We start from the raw sequence: 18,793 nt of genomic DNA on the forward strand, positions 1-18,793 counted from the left end.
CTCGTCTCGATTCCCCCCTCAACGTTAAAATATTTAGTCAAAACTTGACTAAATATAAAAAGAAAAATATATGAACAACATACCCGCAAGGCAACGCTCACATCCCGAGTTCAAATATAGCTCGTGATGGACACATCACGCCACACACGTCCGTTTCCCAGAAAGGATTTTACAAAAGAGGAAGCCCTAGGAAACGTCTCGTGTGATCTCTCGTCATACTTCAAAATAACCTCGCCCAGAAGGGGGTGTTTAATTGCAACCACGCATGATACACACGCCAGTCTCCACAAGCTGAACAGAAATCTTACCTATGCAAATCTAAAAATGGGTACGTCCGTAAGACCAAATCAACAGAGATGAAGAGTCGTCTCGGAAACAGGAATGAATCCACGACAGCCCAACGGTCACACGTTCAAATTACGATACCTTAATGGTACAGTGCTTGTGCACATGGTCACATACGCAACAAAGTTCACATGATTGCCCCACTATAGTGAGTTACTTCCCCATAATTCCCTCTTCTATTTGTGTTAGTAACATCACTCATCAGCTCGTGGGAAAAGCCCACAGGGAGTACGTATCATCGCGCGTCGACTGCAGTCAATATAAGATGTTTGATGGGTTGTTGACAGACCAGCTTTTTTTGTCGGTCCTCGGGGGGCATATCGACTTTTGTTTCATATTTATTGACCGCGGCCTTCGGCAAACCACCAAACATCGTTTTTGTCATCATTTTGGAAGTGAGAAAATAAGATAACAATCAACACAGGGAGCCATGCTTTGAAACAAGGGTTCCGTGCTGATAACCACACGAGTTCCGTGCGGATAACCACTGGCAATCAAAGCTGGCGTGTGAAAGCAACTTTCTGTATTTTTGAGTTCATAAAATGTTGGGATGAATATGTCAGGTTTGAGGATGCACAGTTCTGTTTGTTCATCTCGGTATTCCACTCCCTCGGCATTCAGTTGTGAGTATTAAGCTTAGTAATCGAATGTGCAAGCTACGTTGCGTCAAAGGTCACAGAAGATTTGCGTCGTGCAGCGAAGGAAAGAATCGCGATCTTGTTTCCGACTCAGTACCTCTTTGTTTTTCATTAGACCTGTCAATCTGCTTGCTCGGCTTTGTGAGAGGTTTGCATATCTTGTTGCAATTTTCTTTGGTTTTATCATTATTTCTTATTTGTGCTTCGTTTATCGATACAACGTCTTGTGCACGGGTCAAAATGTGTGTGTCAGGGGTCAATTGGTTTGACTTGAACTTGACGTTCGTGTTTCTCACACAAAGATACACGCACTCCATGACTTTGTAAGAAGACATAACATATCGGTAGGTTTCATTTGTTTGTAATGAATTTATTGAAGTAGTTTTGTTTTTTGTTTACGTTTGCCAGTTGGTTTTTGGAACTTTGCAAAGCAGTGTCGTGTCGTCTGTTTAGGTCTGGGGAAACGCCAATGAAAAGAGCCGAAGAATCCTCGAGCGTTTCTAGTGGGTTTGCTTTTGATTATCCATGTAATAGGGCTTCCTGCAACTATGGTAACCGGGGATTTATTCCCCGGGGAACATGAGATTTATTTACCAGGTGCTTGTGAATGAAAACTCGTGAAAATGATGACAATGGTTGATATTTACTTCCAGATAATGCACTTGTGCTCAAGTTATCCCTCTCTCCCTCCTTGAAACCTTTAGACTACTTTATCCTGTTAGTATGAAGCACAAGCACTCGTCACGTGGTGGGCGGGATCACAGTGGGCGGGGCATGTGGGTTGGATTACGTGCTCTCAAGACTACTACAATAACTGTAGTAGAGAAGATCGTCCCCCCAACCAAGTGCCATCCAAGACATAAGCCCCACCCACCTCGTGTCAAGTGCCTGTGGTATGAAGATCAGTTTCAGTTTTAATCTCTGTCTTGTTTGCAGTGAACGTTTTGTACAACAAGCCAGCGGAGGCCAGCAGCCAAACGTCAAACCAAGGTCCATGCTTGATGGTAGACGGTGTGAACACAGCCTCGGACTCAAATTTATGCCTTTACACCACCGCGAGCGACACGAGGCCATGGTTCCAGGTTGACATGGGGGGCTTGTACAGCATTTCAAACTTCACCCTAACTCGCAAGGCCGATTATCTACGTAAGCTATACCATTTTCTCTTTGGTATGTGTATGGAGTCCTCACAACTCAACACAAATATATATAGATTTACGTTAAAAGGGAGAATACGGAAGAATTACGTCATGAGCAAGGGAGGTCATCCTTTACTATGTGTGTCTTTGCCGCTTACATTACAACGTGGAATTTTGAAAGCAGCAAGCACACAAAAGATAAAAGGAAGAGGTGGGGGGAGTGGGTTAGAGATAGATCTAGAAATATCTCTTGACAAACAACCTACTGGGAAGTCAAACCCTTTCGGAACTGATTGCAACACTGATCAAGAATAACCCAATATATATAAAACATCAGAAGTTGTACATGTGAAAGAAACAATTGAAAGTCAGCAGAGACTTTCTTCTGAAATTTGTTAAAATCTCTTAGCAGAGCAAAAGAGAAAAAAAAAGTGTCCCTTCACAGACAGCCCCATTGGGGAAATCAGACCCTCCTCGGACGGGACCAAGATTTAAAAGAGAATTTGCTACCCTGAGGGGAGAGAGTATCAACAGAGAAATCTGGTCCAGACAGTGCAGCCACGGTGAAGGTGACCAGTTGAGGCAGCGCGCAATTATAGCAACAATAGAATTAGATGACCTTGGGGGTTCCACTCACAATGTTTAGTTTTACGCGGGAGCATCTTGTATTTTATGACTTTGTTTAATTCTTTATCCGTGTGTGCTTACACTTACAATAGCAACAGTTTGAGGATTGAATTGAAAAAACAAAAGGCGAAGCCTTCAAGGCTCCCGTAAGAAATCAACAAACGGTAACAGAAACTCAATCACTCCGTCACACACACACACACACACACACACACACACACACACACACACACACACACACACACACACACACACACACACACAGAGTTAAAACTAACGCATCATATCTACTCCATTTATAATTTTCAAAAGAAGGCAAACAGATTAAATGACTATTTGTTGTTGGTGTAGTTGTCCCTGAAGGAGATCTTGTGCAATCCTCACACACACACACACACACACACACACACACACACACACACACACACACATACACACACACACACACACGCACACTCGGACACACTATTAAACAGCATCAGCATATTTATAATGGCAAAGCTTATCTACAATCATTAACCTACCTTAGAGCTTGCATATCAAAATAATATATTCTTGGAATTGTCATACGACTGAGAGTTAAAGATATGGGCGTCACGATGCTCACACTCAGACAGGTTCATATGAGGTTTACTCCGTCACGGCGGAGGGCTGACCGTGCACCCAAAAGCGGACTCTACCAAATGGGTATTTTTTGAAAGCTTGGGACCTGCCAAACATAAAAATCGATGTTAACAAGAAATATTCAAGGGCGCACTTTCTCTTCTCAGTCAAAATTCAACTATACCCTGAAGAGTGATGCACGAGCATTTCAGACGCTTGCCTCTGAAAAAAGAAGTTCTCAGCCAAATTACGAACTCAAACTGGTACGTTTTACATATAAATGTGTTAGTTGGTATCTTTTGATTATCACAAAACAATTTGCGACTGCTTTGGCGGAGGATGCTGGTGACAGTATCATTATTATGAACCCTACCCTAAATCCAGGAAAGACGTCGTCCAAAATGTAGGTAAGTTTTGATTAAAAATAAATTCACACAAGACTAGTATTGTTGTTTGGCTTCAATGGGTATATTTTCGTCAAGTATGATGTCTTTACATAATATCTGTATAATATGAATGGATTTGAACCATATACTATGTCACTATGACCTTCCAATCTTTCTAACCCCCAGCCCAGTAAAGCGTGCGAGACGTTTCCTAAAAAAAATGTCGCTTTGTGGTGCGAGTTCAGTGTGACATGATTAGTTTCCAGAACCCCATTTCTGACTTTCAAAGTTTATCTACATACATTTAGCAATGCACGAGCAAAATATGACAACTTAATGGTGCCTTTTGGTTTAATGCTATGGTAAAATTGCTAGTGATAGTGTTTACAGCTTGAAACAAAACATAACAGATGGGAATAGTCTTCCTCAATCTGGTTCAGAGCATAATGTATTTCTATTTTCAGAGGTAGCATTATTTCTGATAAGAGCTAGAGCCAATATAATGATGCTGAATATTTGAAAAATGAACTTTGTGACTCATCTGAGTAGCAAGAGAGCCTTCGTGATCGTCAGCGTAAGGCTGGCTGTCTTCAAGGCAATTCCTAGATGAACAACTTAACACTGCGTTCGATTATTCGCAAAATTAATTCTTTAAAAATTGCTCGCTCTTTACGTAGGGCACCTAGGATGTTCCCGTTCGGTGAGCGTTCAAATGGAAGTATGCTTGTACTGTATGTAGACGCTCGGGGAGCTCTGTGATGGTTTACGGGAGGCTTACTGTGCCTTTAATTGGTGCCAGTGTGTAGACATACAGGCTGGGGGAGTGGCTTATGAGCGAGCAGATAGCTGTATCGTTATCAGCGTCTGTTCTTTCTTTCTTTATTTGGTGTTTAACGTCGTTTTCAACCATTCAAGGTTATATCGCGACGTGATCAGCGTCTGTTACTGGAGATCGTTCTTACAGCGGCGTCCGAGTTGAAACGGAAGAGCGTCTATTACTGGAGATCGTTCTTACAGCGGCGTCCGAGTTGAGACGGAAGTGTCCCACCTATTTGGGTTGATAATCGGGGATTAATGTAGAATTGTATCCTCTTAGTCAGGTTTGAGGCACAAAGTGTACGAGGAAAAAATATTCTCTCTCAAGGGTGGAAGTAAAATGTCTGCCAGACTGAGCAAATAGATTAGGCAGCCCATGATCACTGTTGTGAGTGTAGTTGAAGTTCTATCGGATTTGTTGTTAACTATGTTGTTGAAGACGTATAATTATGTTCTCGAATTTAAGTTGATGTTGTTGTTGTCGTCGTCGTAGATGAAATCAAGGTTGTAACGTGTCAAATCAATCGTGTTCCACCTACAGTTTATCAGTGTAAAGCTGTTGTTGTTGACATTGTAGTTGTTCTTGGTTTTCGAGTTGTTGTCAGTGTTATTGTCGTCGTTGTAGTTGTTACCCAGTCGGATAGAAACAAATAAAAACTCAAGCCTGAGTCTTTTTTTTTGCAACTCCGAACATTCGGCAGCAGCACACTCTCGGCATGATGTCGGGAGCACGCGCGCATCCACAGCTGCAGCAAAGACGCACACCGAGCGTTGCTACTTTCGCTTCTGGCTCCCCCTGTGACGTCACTTGCCGCCGCGGGGAATTTGAAGTCTCGCGTAGCAGACGAATTTGGTCGCTTTTTGAGCATGCATTTTGTGTAAAATTAGACTGATGCAACACAAAACCGGAGATTTACTGAAAATTTAGACAATAATATTACATCCTTTTTGACTCACATGCGAAGCAAAAGTGAGTCTATTCTTCTTCTGCGTTCGTGGGCTGAAACTCCCACATACACTCGTGTTTTTTGCACGAGTGGAATTTTACGTGTATGACCGTTTTTTACCCCGCCATTCAGGCAGCCATACGCCGTTTTCGGAGGAAGCATGCTGGGTATTTTCGTGTTTCTCTAACCCACCGAACTCTGACATGGATTACAGGATCTTTTTCGTGCGCACTTGGTCTTGTGCTTGCGTGTACACACGGGGGTGTTCGGACACCGAGGAGAGTCTGCACACAAAGTTGACTCTGAGAAATAAATCTCTCGCCGAACGTGGGGACGAACTCACGCTGACAGCGGCCAACTGGATACAAATCCAGCGCGCTACCGACTGAGCTACATCCCCGCCAAAGTGAGTCTATGTACTCACCCGAGTCGTCCGTCCGTCCGTCCGTCCGGACGTCCGTCCGGACGTCCGTCCGGACGTCCGTCCGTCCGTCCGGAAAACTTTAACGTTGGATATTTCTTGGACACTATTCAGTCTATCAGTACCAAATTTGGCAAGATGGTGTATGATGACAAGGCCCCAAAAAACATACATAGCATCTTGACCTTGCTTCAAGGTCAAGGTCGCAGGGGCCATAAATGTTGCCTAAAAAACAGCTATTTTTCACATTTTTCCCATTTTCTCTGAAGTTTTTGAGATTCAATACCTCACCTATATATGATATATAGGGCAAAGTAAGCCCCATCTTTTGATACCAGTTTGGTTTACCTTGCTTCAAGGTCAAGGTCACAGGAGCTCTTCAAAGTTGGATTGTATACATATTTTGAAGTGACCTTGACCCTGAACTATGAAAGATAACTGTTTCAAACTTAAAAATTATGTGGGGCACATGTTATGCTTTCATCATGAGACACATTTGGTCACATATGATCAAGGTCAAGGTCACTTTGACCCTTATGAAATGTGACCAAAATAAGGTAGTGAACCACTAAAAGTGACCATATCTCATGGTAGAAAGAGCCAATAAGCACCATTGTACTTCCTATGTCTTGAATTAACAGCTTTGTGTTGCATGACCTTGGATGACCTTGACCTTGGGTCAAGGTCACATGTATTTTGGTAGGAAAAATGTGTAAAGCATGTGAGTCGTATGGGCTTTGCCCTTCTTGTTGCAAGATTCCGGTGTTCCACACTTAAGTGATGAGGAGAAGGCAGAGTGTGAAGGAAATGTAACGGTTAAAGAGGCATCATCGGCACTTAAATTGATGAAAAATGGTTCCTCACCAGGCATGGACGGCCTTACCACAGAATTTATTACGTTTTTTTGGTCAAAGTTAAAAATTGTTATTGTTGATTCATTTAACAAATCATTTGAGAATGAAAGTCTGTCCTACATCCAAGCATCGGCGGTTATTACCCTGATCCACAAAGGGAAAGACTTATCAAAACACAGTTTATCAAACTGGAGACCAATTTCTTTGACAAATACAGACTATAAGATTTTAGCTAAATTTTCAACAAATAGGTTATGTCCAGTTATTCAAAACATAGTACACGAAGATCAAGTTGGTATTATTAAAGGTAGAAACGTCTCTCATACGCTGAGAAAAATAGATGATGTTATTGAACATTTTAGATTACAAGAAAAACCTGGTCTGGTACTTGCTTTGGATTTCAACAAAGCATTTGACAGCATATCGAAAGAGTTTATGTTATCAATCAATCAATCAATGAGGCTTATATCGCGCATATTCCGTGGGTACAGTTCTAGGCGCTCTGCAGTGATGCCGTGTGAGATGAAATTTTATACGGCCAGTAATTGCAGCCATTTTGGCGCATATTTACCTTTCACGGCCTATTATTCCAAGTCACACGGGTATAGGTAGACAATTATTAACTGTGCCTAAACAATTTTGCCAGGAAAGACCCTTTTGTCAATCGTGGGATCTTTAACGTGCACACCCAATGTAGTGTACACGGGGGGGAGTTCGGACACCGAAGAGAGTCTGCACACAAAGTTGACTCTGAAATAAATTTCCGCCGAACCTGAGATCGAACTCACGCTGACAGCGGCCAACTGAATACAAATCCAGCGCGCTACCAACTGAGCTATATCCCCGCCCTTTATATGCCTTTAAGAGATACGGATTTGGAACAGATATTTTACGTTGGGTAGAAGTATTGTTCAGTAGCACAAGAAGCTGCATTGGATACAACGGTTGGCTCTCAAGTAATTTTGAAGTCAGCTGTGGGGTGCAACAAGGTTGTCCTTTCTCACCACTAGCTTTTGTTATTGGAATTGAGCTGCTTGCAACCCGACTTCGAAAAGGTTCTGAAGTAAAAGGTTTGGAAATTGAAACTGACGATTCAGAAGAATCGCATATGTTTGAAAAGATTTTGAAGGCACTTCTGTATGCCGATGATGTTACCATGTTTGTGCGTGATAAAGATGACATTAAAGTTGTTTTGGGGATATTAGACGAGTTTACAATTATATCCGGTTTGAAGATAAATAGAGTAAAATCAGAAGCAATGTGGATTGGATCAAAACGGAATAGCAACGAGGGAGGATCGTTGCTATTCCGTTTTGATCCAATCCACATTGCTTCTGATTTTACTCTATTTATCTTCAAACCGGATATAATTGTAAACTCGTCTAATATTCCCAAAACAACTTTAATGTCATCTTTATCACGCAAAAATATGGTAACATGATGGGTTAAACAAATTAAGATTTTGGGAATATACTTTTGCAATACATCCAGTGCCTCCCTCATGGATGAAAACTGGACACAACGAATTAAGAGTATTAAACAGGTGATTTTAAACTGGGAAAAACGGAATCTTGGCATATTTGGTAAAATGTGCGTAATACAAAGTTTTTTGATTTCTCAGTTTGTTTATGTTATGCAGGCAATATGCATCCCTGAACCTGTGTTGAAAGAAATTAATACGTTATTGTTTCGTTTTCTTTGGAGGAAAATTAATTGTAATAAGAAAGCGTTTGAGAAAGTGAAGAGAAACGTTATGTGCAGTGGAATAGGAACAGGAGGAATTCAAATGATTGATATGCAAATATTGCAAGAATCTATTCTGTGCGGCTGGCTTTCTCAGCTTTCGAATATGAATAACAATAGTACATGGACTTGGATTCCTAGATTATATTTCTGTAATTTTGGAACAGATTTATCATGTTTTAATTCAATTATTGGTCCTAAAAAGTTTAAAGGGTTAGATAGTCTTCAGTCCTCCTTCTGGAGCAAAGTACTGCGAGTCTGGTTGGAACATAATACACTGCACTCTCCTTCATCTCTGAAGATGGCATGCATATGAAATAATGTCGATATAAAATATCAAAATAATGTAATTTATTTTGACAACTGGGCAAAAAAAGGAATAACACATGTCAATGACCTTTTAGAAAACAATTCCATTTTTTCATTTCAAAATGTACAGAACTTAATTGGTACTTCACCAGAACTCTATTTACAGTACATTGTTGTTCACTCGGCGTTGTCTCGTTATTTAAAGAACAATACGGATTATGTATATACTGTTACTGAAGAATTTTCGAAATTGTATTTTAATGATAAAGTGATGTTAAAAGCTAGAGATTTTTGAAATTGTATGACAGATATGAAATATAGTCCACCCTGCTGTGTTCGATTTTGGCTGAACAAACTTGGTATTAATATTGAAGAAAAAGTTTTGCTTAATGCAAAAGAAACAACAACAGAAACCAGACTAAAAGAATTACAGTGGAAGATATTACATAATAAATACCCAACCAATATTCTTCTCTTAAAGCCTCGGTCATACAGGCGACTCAGTCGTTGCGATTCAGTCTTGCGATTTAGTCTTTGGCCGATCGCACATCACATCGTAGGCCATTGACCCGTCACACGATGAACGATAGACGAACGACTGGCGAACCGATAACTCCACGCGAGCGGGGCGGAAGTGACGTGTCATAGTGAACACGGCAAACGCGCTTTGCGAGAGCAGACGCTAAATGTTCGAACGTCGCTCTACCTTTCTGAAAAATTCCTTTCAGCATTACGCCTTTGCAAGAAATAAAGTTCCCAGACAGCTGCAATTAATGTTTTCCGACCGCTGTACACGCCTAAAACGTCTCCTTTATATCTGAGTAAAAAACTTTTGAATCGACGAAGAGACGCTGTACGCCACTGTCCGCCATTATTTTACGTCACGGCGTCAAGGCCGCAGCAACGCGTTCTGATTGGCTCTGTTGGCTCTGCCCCTGCGATTGACCGACGACTGGATCGCAGGAATAGAACATGTTCTAAACCTCAAAGCTACGAGGGAATCGCATGAGACTGAGTCGCAGACTTGTCGTAGCTGTTTTCTACGACTGAGTCGGCTGTGTGACAGGGTAAATCGCGCGACTCAGTCGCATGTGTGACAGCCCTCTAAAACTGGGACTCGCAAATAATGATAGATGTCCATATTGTATTGAACAAGTTGATTATATTGAACATTTCTTTTTCTATTGCAGTAAAATTCACCATTTGTGGAAGAATGTTGAAACATTTGTTTTACTATCGATATAACATAGCAATTATTTTACAAGCAACAGATGTGCTGATTTGTGTGCGAGATAAGAATGGTTTGACACATGATATGTTTAAGTATCTTACCCATTTAATCTTGATTGGAAAAATGTGTACAAGTACATTTAGATATGGGATACCCCTTGAAATACTATTTATTGTTCAAAGGGACTTAACCCCCAGGGGCTTGGTATAAAACAAATGTAAGTTTAAATTGAGTGTTTGAAATAATAATATTTAGAGACTGTTATTTACGGGATAGAAATGTATGATATACTCCAGGTTTACTACATGTTTGAATTAAAATTTAAAAACAAAAACAAAAAAACAAAAAACTGGGAAAATGATGACACAACTGTTAAAGTTAGAGATTGGACAAGCAAACGGAGACTTTTGAATCTATAGGCACGAATAAATAATAATGGTGATACATGTAATGAAAAAACTAAACAAAACAAAAAACAAATTATGAGTATATACTATTATTATTTTTGGTATTACTATCATTATTATTGTTATTTGTTTTATTTTTTTTAAAGCTGAAATTAAAAGTTATAAGATAAATAAATTGATATTGATTTCGAAGTAATTTCAGATTGTTATAATTATATATGTTTTTTAATCTGCTTTGATTTTGTTTATTTTAATAAAAAAAAAAAGTGTGAACATTTGTTTTACAATTATATAAATGTAATGGAAAAGAAGAATGTAATGGAAAAAAAAAAAGATTTTTTTTTAATGAGGGCATTATAAATAGCTACTAAGGAAAAAATGAATAGATAAGAAATAGTTATTAAGGAAAAATTAAATATGTAAGAAATTTTTTTGTGTGCGTGGATAAAATCGGTACCCGATAAAATAGGCAATTTTTTTTTAAATTAAAAAAAAACAACAAGAGGCGAAGCCTTCAAGGCTCACGTAAGAAATCGACAAACAGTAACACAAACTCAATCACTCCGTCACACATACACACACACAGTACACACACACACACACACACACACACACACACACACACACACACACACACACACACACACACACACACACACACACACACACACACACACACACACAGAGAGAGAGCATAGGTGAAACTGTGCAAGAAAGCGAGACACTAGATCTAGATCTGTCTGTCTAGCATGTAGCCTACTTATTACATGGACACAGCGATACTGCTACAGATCTCTGATGGACACGACTGCCAAATAGTCTCGGCCCGCTCAAAATAACAATCACCGAGACTTTCAGTAATTCCATCGCGTGACGTCTAACCCTCGTACGTCATAATGTGACGTCAATGTAATATGACGTCTTCAAATGTTAAAGTTTCTACCACAGACATACACACATACATACGCACGCACGCACAGACAGACAAAAGTTAGCATCGCATAGGCTACACTTACGTGAGCCAACAAGAAAAAAACCCAATTTTTTTTGGGTGTTTTTTTCTGGGGGGGGGGGGGGATTTTATTTAATAAACTGATTGACTGTTTTATATTTTCTATAACATATACTGACGTCCAAAAGAAACGCGAACAATATTATTTATTTTACAAATAATTGTTTTCTGGATTAACAAAAGTTGCGTTATTTTTGGCAGCCAGTATATCAAGAGCGAAAAAAAAAAAGAGAGAAAAACAAGAGGCGAAGCCTTCAAGGCTCACGTAAGAAATCGACAAACAGTAACACAAACTCAATCACTCCGTCACACATACACACACACACACACACACACACACACACACACACACACACACACACACACACACACACACACACACACACACACACACACACACACACACACACACACACACACACAGTAAGCATAGGTGAAACTATGCAAGAAAGCGAGACCCTGGATCTGCCAAGAAGTCTCGGCCCGCTCACAATAACAATGACCGAGACTTTCAGTAATTCCTTTGCGTGACGTCTAACCCTCTTACGTCATAATATGACGTCTTCAAATAGTTTCTATCACACACGTCGAACACTTTTGACCGAGACTGACGTAATCCATAGACTCGGAAATGTTAAAGTTTCTACCACAGACATACACACATACATACATACATACATACATACATACGCACGCACAGACAGACAAAGTTTATCATCGCATAGGCTACACTTACGTGAGCCAAAAACCAACAACGGGAAATGAGTAAGGGAATGATGATTCACGGATGACCCCCATCTCCAACATGTTGTCGATGTCCTTCTTCAAAGATTCCCGAGCCTGAAACGGGATAGGGTATGGTTTTGAGCGAACAGGAACGTCCGATGTGAGGTGAACTTCATGTTCGATCAAAGACGTAGAGCCTGGGACATCACTGAACCTATGGGTGAAGTCGCCCATAAAATCATGCAGCTCCTTCTGCTGATCTTCTGTCAGGTCAGGTCCTAGCTTGACGTCATCCACTCCCTCTTTCTTGGGGAGGTCTCCCAACTCCAGTAGTTCCTCACAGTCAAACTCGTCTAGTTCGGTTGGTTCTTCAACATTTGCTGCGACCTGTACTGCTTCCGGAGGTCTCTCCACATACAGTTTCAGGAGGTTAGCGTGGTAGATCTTGGACTTCTTGCCGACATTCAACTTGCAGTCGTTGATCCCTACCACGGCCTCAACCTCGTATGGGCCTTTCCAATGCATCAGTAGTTTGTTGTGATCAGTGGGAAGCAGTATCAGCACTTTGTTACCTGGTGTAAACTTTTTGTTTATGGCTTTGCGGTCGTAGTAGTGCTTTCCGCTATCCTGAGACTTTCTCAAGTTTTCTCTAGCAATCTCGAGAGTCTCCTCCAGTTTCTCTCGCAGCTCAAACACGTACTGGTAACTGTTCTTCACTTCAGGTGTGTCCACATCTTTCGTCCACAATTCCTTTAGTATTTGCATCGGGCCTCTCACGGTCCGCCCATACATCAGCTCGAACTGGGAGAATCCAGTGGACTCTTGTGGCACCTCCCTGTATGCAAATAGCAAGGCATTGATGTAGCGATGCCACTGCCTTGGCTGCTCACTGCATAGTTACTTCAGCATGGACTTCAGCGTCGCATTGAATTTTTCGACCAGCCCTTTGCACATCGGGTGATAGGCTGTCGTAGTCAAGTGACGAATGCTCAGCAGCCTGTTGACCTCTTCCATGCATTCAGAGACAAAGTGTGTCCCCAGGTCTGTGAGGATCTCTTCAGGAACCCCAATTCTGCTCAAAATGTCCACAAGTGCCTCGGCGACAGTCTCGGTGTCAATCTTCTTCAGAGGCACGGCTTCAGTACCCAACGATGACCCTCTTCACTTGGCGGTTTGATCTCATCGATGAGGTCAATGGCCACCCTCTTGAAAGGTCGGTTGATCAAAGGCATCTTCTGCAACGGCACTTTCGGGACCCTTCCTCGAGGTATGGTTTTCTGGCAAATATCGCACGATCGGCAGAATCGAGTCACATCTGCATGCAGTCCTGGCCAGTAAAACACAGCCTGGATTCTGTCCGATGTCTTTTTGACACCCAGGTGACCTCCCATGATAGAGTCGTGGGCCACCTCCATCACCTGGCGCCTAAGTGGTTGAGGCACCAAAACTTGACGTAATGGCTTCCCACCATTGCCTCTCGTGTGCTGGAACACTCTGTAAAGGATCTTGGCCTTCACCTCAAAGTGCACAGTGCCTTCGCCCTTTGTCATCTCCTTGACAGGACGACTCCTGAACTTTGTTAAGGTCGAAGGTTCCTGTAGCTGAATCAGCCGATCCCTGTCCACGACAGCAGTTGCAGAACTCGTCTGTTCAGAGCCACAACCATATATCTCCTAGCACCACTCAGAGCCACAACCAAACATCGCGAAATAACCTACTTTCAGAAAAGCTCACTTGAAAAGTTTACACACTCGGGGTAAATCTGCTTTATTGTCAAATGAAACGATTTTCACATCAAGCATGCAGTTTTGTGTTCCTGACAAGTACATGTATTTACAAAAGAAAAAAGTTCAAAACCACACTTGAAAAACAGATTTAAAATTGATAGACCGTTGTGGCCGAAACAAACACTGCTTGACCCCTTCTTAAAGTTCAGGCCACAACCATACAGTGACAGATGTAGGGTTGTGGCCGGGGCTGTGGAGGCATCCACAGGCAGGCAATTCCTGCCACAACCTGACACCATGACGATGTAGGGTTGTGGCATGAACATACTTAGCCCTCACGGCGAGTGCATTTGTGCCACAAACCTACATCTGCAAGATATGGCGTTGTGGTTTGAAGTGAATTTGGCATACACATAATTGTACAAGGCCAGAGCATTTTATTCCTAGCACAAGTACCGCACCCCCTCCTGTCGTGAGAGGTCGTGGTCGTGGTAGGGGGAGGGGCTCGAGTTCGCGGGGGCAGCGTGGCCGAGGAATGGGGCGTGTCCGAGGAATGGGGCGTGGTGCTCGCCAATTGGATCTCATCAATGAATGGAAAGTTGTGGACGCAGAACCACCAAATGCAGACATTGCCTTTACTGCCAATCCTGGGATAAAGTGCAATGTTGACAACTTTGGACCAGCAGATTACATGGATCAATCATCTTGTCATCCAAACAAACCTGTACGCAGATCAGTTCCTGGAGGCCAATCCAAACCTACCTGAGTTTTCGAGGGCAAACAAATGGGAGCCTGTCGACGCTGCTGAGATGAAACAGTTCCTGGCTCTTGTGCTGCTGATGGGAATTGTTAGGCTGCCTGCTATTGAACTGTACTGGTCCCGGAAGGTGCTGTACCGCATACCAGTCTTCAGTTCAGTCATGACAAGAAACCGGTTTCAGGTAAGTTTGTTTACTTACTGTCTCTCATTCTCTCTCCACCCTTCTTCCCTCCAAACCTCTCCCTATCACCCACTCCCTCTCTCTCTCTCTCCCTCTCTCTCTCTCTCCCTCTCTCTCTCTCTCTCCCTCTCTCTCTCTCTCTCCCTCTCTCTCTCTCTCTCTCCCTCTCCCTCTCTCCAATGAAAAGTATTGGGATGTTAAGCTTAAAAAAGCAGCTTTTGTATAATAAATGTTCATTTATGTATAAAGTCGTCTATAAGGACGCCCCAACATATCTTATACAACTCTTCAAATCATCTCCGTCATATTATTCAAACACTCGAAATAACCTTGCCTTGTCAAGGCCCCGCATCGATTTGTTTAAAACTAGTTTTTCTTATTCTGGTGCGTTCCTTTGGAATTCACTACCTGTAAATATCAAGTCATGTCTGTCATTATCTTCTTTTAAAAGACAGCTCCGAAAGCACCTCTCTAACGACTAAGTCGGTGTACAATTTGTGCGAGTGTGTGTGAGGATGTGTGAAAGAGAAAGTGTATAGTATGCTTCCATTAACAAGCACACTTTTGAATTTTTTATTTTTTATTTTGTTATACTTTTCCCTGCATAATTTTGTTTTATTTGATTTTTTGTTTAAATGTTTTCATTCTTCATATTTGTTCTTTGTTTCATGTGTGTATTATAGTAGGGACTAGCTGTAAGAAAGGACCATATGGACCTAATGCTATCATCCCTCGGTAATAAAGTTTTCGAGTTCTTTCTCTCTCTCTCTCTCTCTCTCTCTCTCTCTCTCTCCCTCTCTCTCTCTCTCTCTTTTCAGCATCACAAGCAGTGATGATATATAAATATATCTATCTATACATATAAATAAAAGAGAGTGTCTGTCTGTCTGTGTGTGTGTGTGTGTGTGTGTGTGTCTGTCTGTGATCGCCAAAGCTCCGAGAAGGGAGGGGGCAGGAAGACGATGTCGTGCATGCACACTCCCTAGGAGCCGCAGATGTGCACCTGGGTTTTAGTTTCTTGATTTATTGTTTCCTTTCTCAGATTATGGACCTCCCATTTATTGAATACGGCCTATATAATGCAAGGCCAGTTCAGTGCCTGGTGTTCACATGTAGTAAGCACACTATGCCAGGCATATTAGAGACTCTGTATGGCTCCTATAAGGAGAAGAAATGAAGAAAGAAAATTAACTGGACAGTTCGAGAAATTTCTAGAAGCTAAGGGAGGTAACTCGTGCTTTGTTATCCATGGACAGGAGGTAACTCTTATCACACCAACACATCGCATCTACGGGTGTAGCATGATCAGTTGAACCTGCAGGTCAATTATCTGGAATTTTCTCAAGAAAGGGAGGTAACTCATTCTATAAAAACCATGTAAGTAGGAATTGAATATATATTGTGACACTCTCAGTGGGCAGCACATGCCTTTCAATGCTTTTGAGGCCACCCCCGGGCGAAGCCGGGCTCTCTTCTGCAATTGAATCTATACATATAAATAAAAGAGAGTGTCTGTCTGTGTGTGTGTGTGTGTGTGTCTGTCTGTCTGTGGTCGCCATACCTCAGAGATGGCAAAAGATAAGCACAAGATATTTTGCATGCACACTGCCCTGGACCCACAAATGTGCACCTGGGTTTTAGTTTCTCCAGACATTGTTTCCTTCCTCGGATAATTACCCTCCCCATCTATCAATACAGTCTATAATAGTGCAAGGGAGGTAAGTCATGGTTTGTCACCCACCGAAGGGAGGTAACTCTCATCAAACCAGTATACTGTGTCATTCTCAAGGGTTACCCCCCGCCCGCTATCATCCCGCCGCCCCCCCCCCCCCCCACACACACACACACACTAACCCTGCCCCCTGCTCCCCCTCCCTGCCTTCCAGATCATCGCGAATAATGTTTACTTATACGAAACGATCGCCTCAGTGAAAGATCACGAGAATTTACAGATTTCTCTCCCCTGTTCAAAAAGGTATGACGCGCTCACTCATGAGGTATGCGTGCTTTGATCAGACGGTAACTACAGTGGGTGTGAGAAGGGGTAAACAAATCACGAAGAACACGTTGAACCAAATAGAAACTTGCTTTGCCTATACATCCAAATGTATGAGCTTACACTGTCATTTTTCTTATACACATTGGAATAAGATTCGAGAGGTTTCTGAGAGAGGGGAGAGCAGAAACACCCGGGCGAAGCCGGGCCTGACTGCTAGTTATATATAATGTGAGTGTGTGTATGGGGGTGTGTGTGTTTATGTGTGTGTGTGTGTCACAGTGTGTGTGTGTGTGTGTGTGTGTTTGAATGTGTGTGTGTTTGAATGTGTGTGTGTGTGTGTGTGTGTGTGTGTGTGTGTGTGTGTACATGTGTGTGTGTGTACCCCCGTTTCCACAGGTTTGGTTGCCTAAATCACCATAAGGCAACCATCCACACGTGGATGGCAACCTAAACTCTGGATGGCAACCTAATTGTGTGGATGGTCGCTTCATTTAACACCGTTAAATTGACTTTTTTGACGGAAAGAATGTCATAACAATGTTCAAAATGACATTCTTTCCGTCCTCTATAGGCGACGAAATAGGTCAAATTTTGTGCATTTTCTAGTGCAAAATTCTTCGATGCCGGAGCGAGTACTGCACCCAGTGCTGTTGTAGTGCAAGTGCACTAGAAAGGCACTACACCCAGTGCCGCCTCTTAGGTAACCATCCACACTTTAGGTATGTGTGCGTGCGTGCATGGGTGCATGTGTGCGTATGGGTGAGTGTGAGGTGTGTGTGTGTGAGATTGTGGGTCTGATCAACTATTATCCAATTATGTTTCAGATCATCCTACAGTTCCTGCATTTTCACGACAACACAAAGATGCCACTGCCAAATGATCCGGAGTATGACCGGCTCTACAAAATTCGCCCAGTACTGGACCACCTGCACGAACGATTCCAGGAGGTGTATGAGCCACGGCAAGCAGTTTGCGTGGATGAAAGCTTACTGCTTTGGAAAGGCAGGCTAATATTCCGCCAATACATCCCTCTGAAGCGTGCCAGGTTTGGCATCAAAGTGTACTTATGCTGCGAGTCTGATGGCATGGCGAGAGGAAGTGGTGGCTATTGTTACCGCTTCAAGGTGTATGCGGGCAAGGAGGACCCCGTCAACGAAGTGCAGCCTGTTCTTCAAGCTGTTGGTGCCGACAACCCAAGCATGTCGGCAAGCGAGAAGATGGTGCTGTACCTGATAGCCCCACTGTTGCACAAAGGATATCACGTGTACACCGACAATTGGTACAGCAGCCTCAGGCTGTACTTATACCTCCTGGAGAAACAGACCTTGGCATGCGGCACAGTGAGGGAGAACCGGGGCATTCCGATGGAGCTTCATGGGGTGAAGCCGGGCCCAGGCGCATCCACTGCTCTTTGTGGTGACGGCAAGATTGTGGCCACAAAGTACCACAGCACCAAGATGGTACACCTGCTGTCCACAGTGCATGGCCACACTGAGGCACCCATTCCAGACAGGAGACGACGGGGCATCAACAAGCGCCCTGCTGTATCCACCATGTACAATAGAAACATGGGTGGTGTCGACAAGCAAGATCAGTTGATCCACCCATACGACTGCGCCCGGAAATCCATGAAGTGGACAAAGAAGCTCTTCTTCCACTTCTTCCAGGTTGCTGCTGTCAACGCCTTCATCCTCTCCAAGTCAGGTGACAACTCCAGCCAAACATTCCTCAGTTGTTTGGAGTCCGTCATCTGTTCATGGCTGTGGCCAGACAACGTGCCGGCAGTTGAGGAAAACAAAATCGACGATGAAGTGAGGCTTACAGCCAGGCACTTCATGTTCTCCATCCCTGCTACACCAAGCAAGGCTAACCCACAGAAGGCCTGCAGGGTGTGCACCAAGATGCACAAGATCAGGCGCGAT

The 18,793-nt window shown here is 42.7% G+C and overlaps 1 protein-coding gene across 1 annotated transcript in view; it reads left to right on the top strand.

Moving 5' to 3' along the window:
* LOC138949516 (enolase-phosphatase E1-like) overlaps positions 1-18,793 on the top strand; it is a gene marked incomplete at its 3' end in the record, with an annotated part of 167,093 nt that overhangs the window by 79,955 nt on the left and 68,345 nt on the right. Inside the window, 1 exon segment of the mRNA XM_070321344.1 lies at positions 1,920-2,129. Within this exon segment, the coding sequence (XP_070177445.1) occupies positions 1,920-2,129 (210 nt within the window).

The sequence above is a fragment of the Littorina saxatilis genome, linkage group LG15 (genome assembly GCF_037325665.1).
Source record: "Littorina saxatilis isolate snail1 linkage group LG15, US_GU_Lsax_2.0, whole genome shotgun sequence".
NCBI lineage: Eukaryota > Metazoa > Mollusca > Gastropoda > Littorinimorpha > Littorinidae > Littorina > Littorina saxatilis.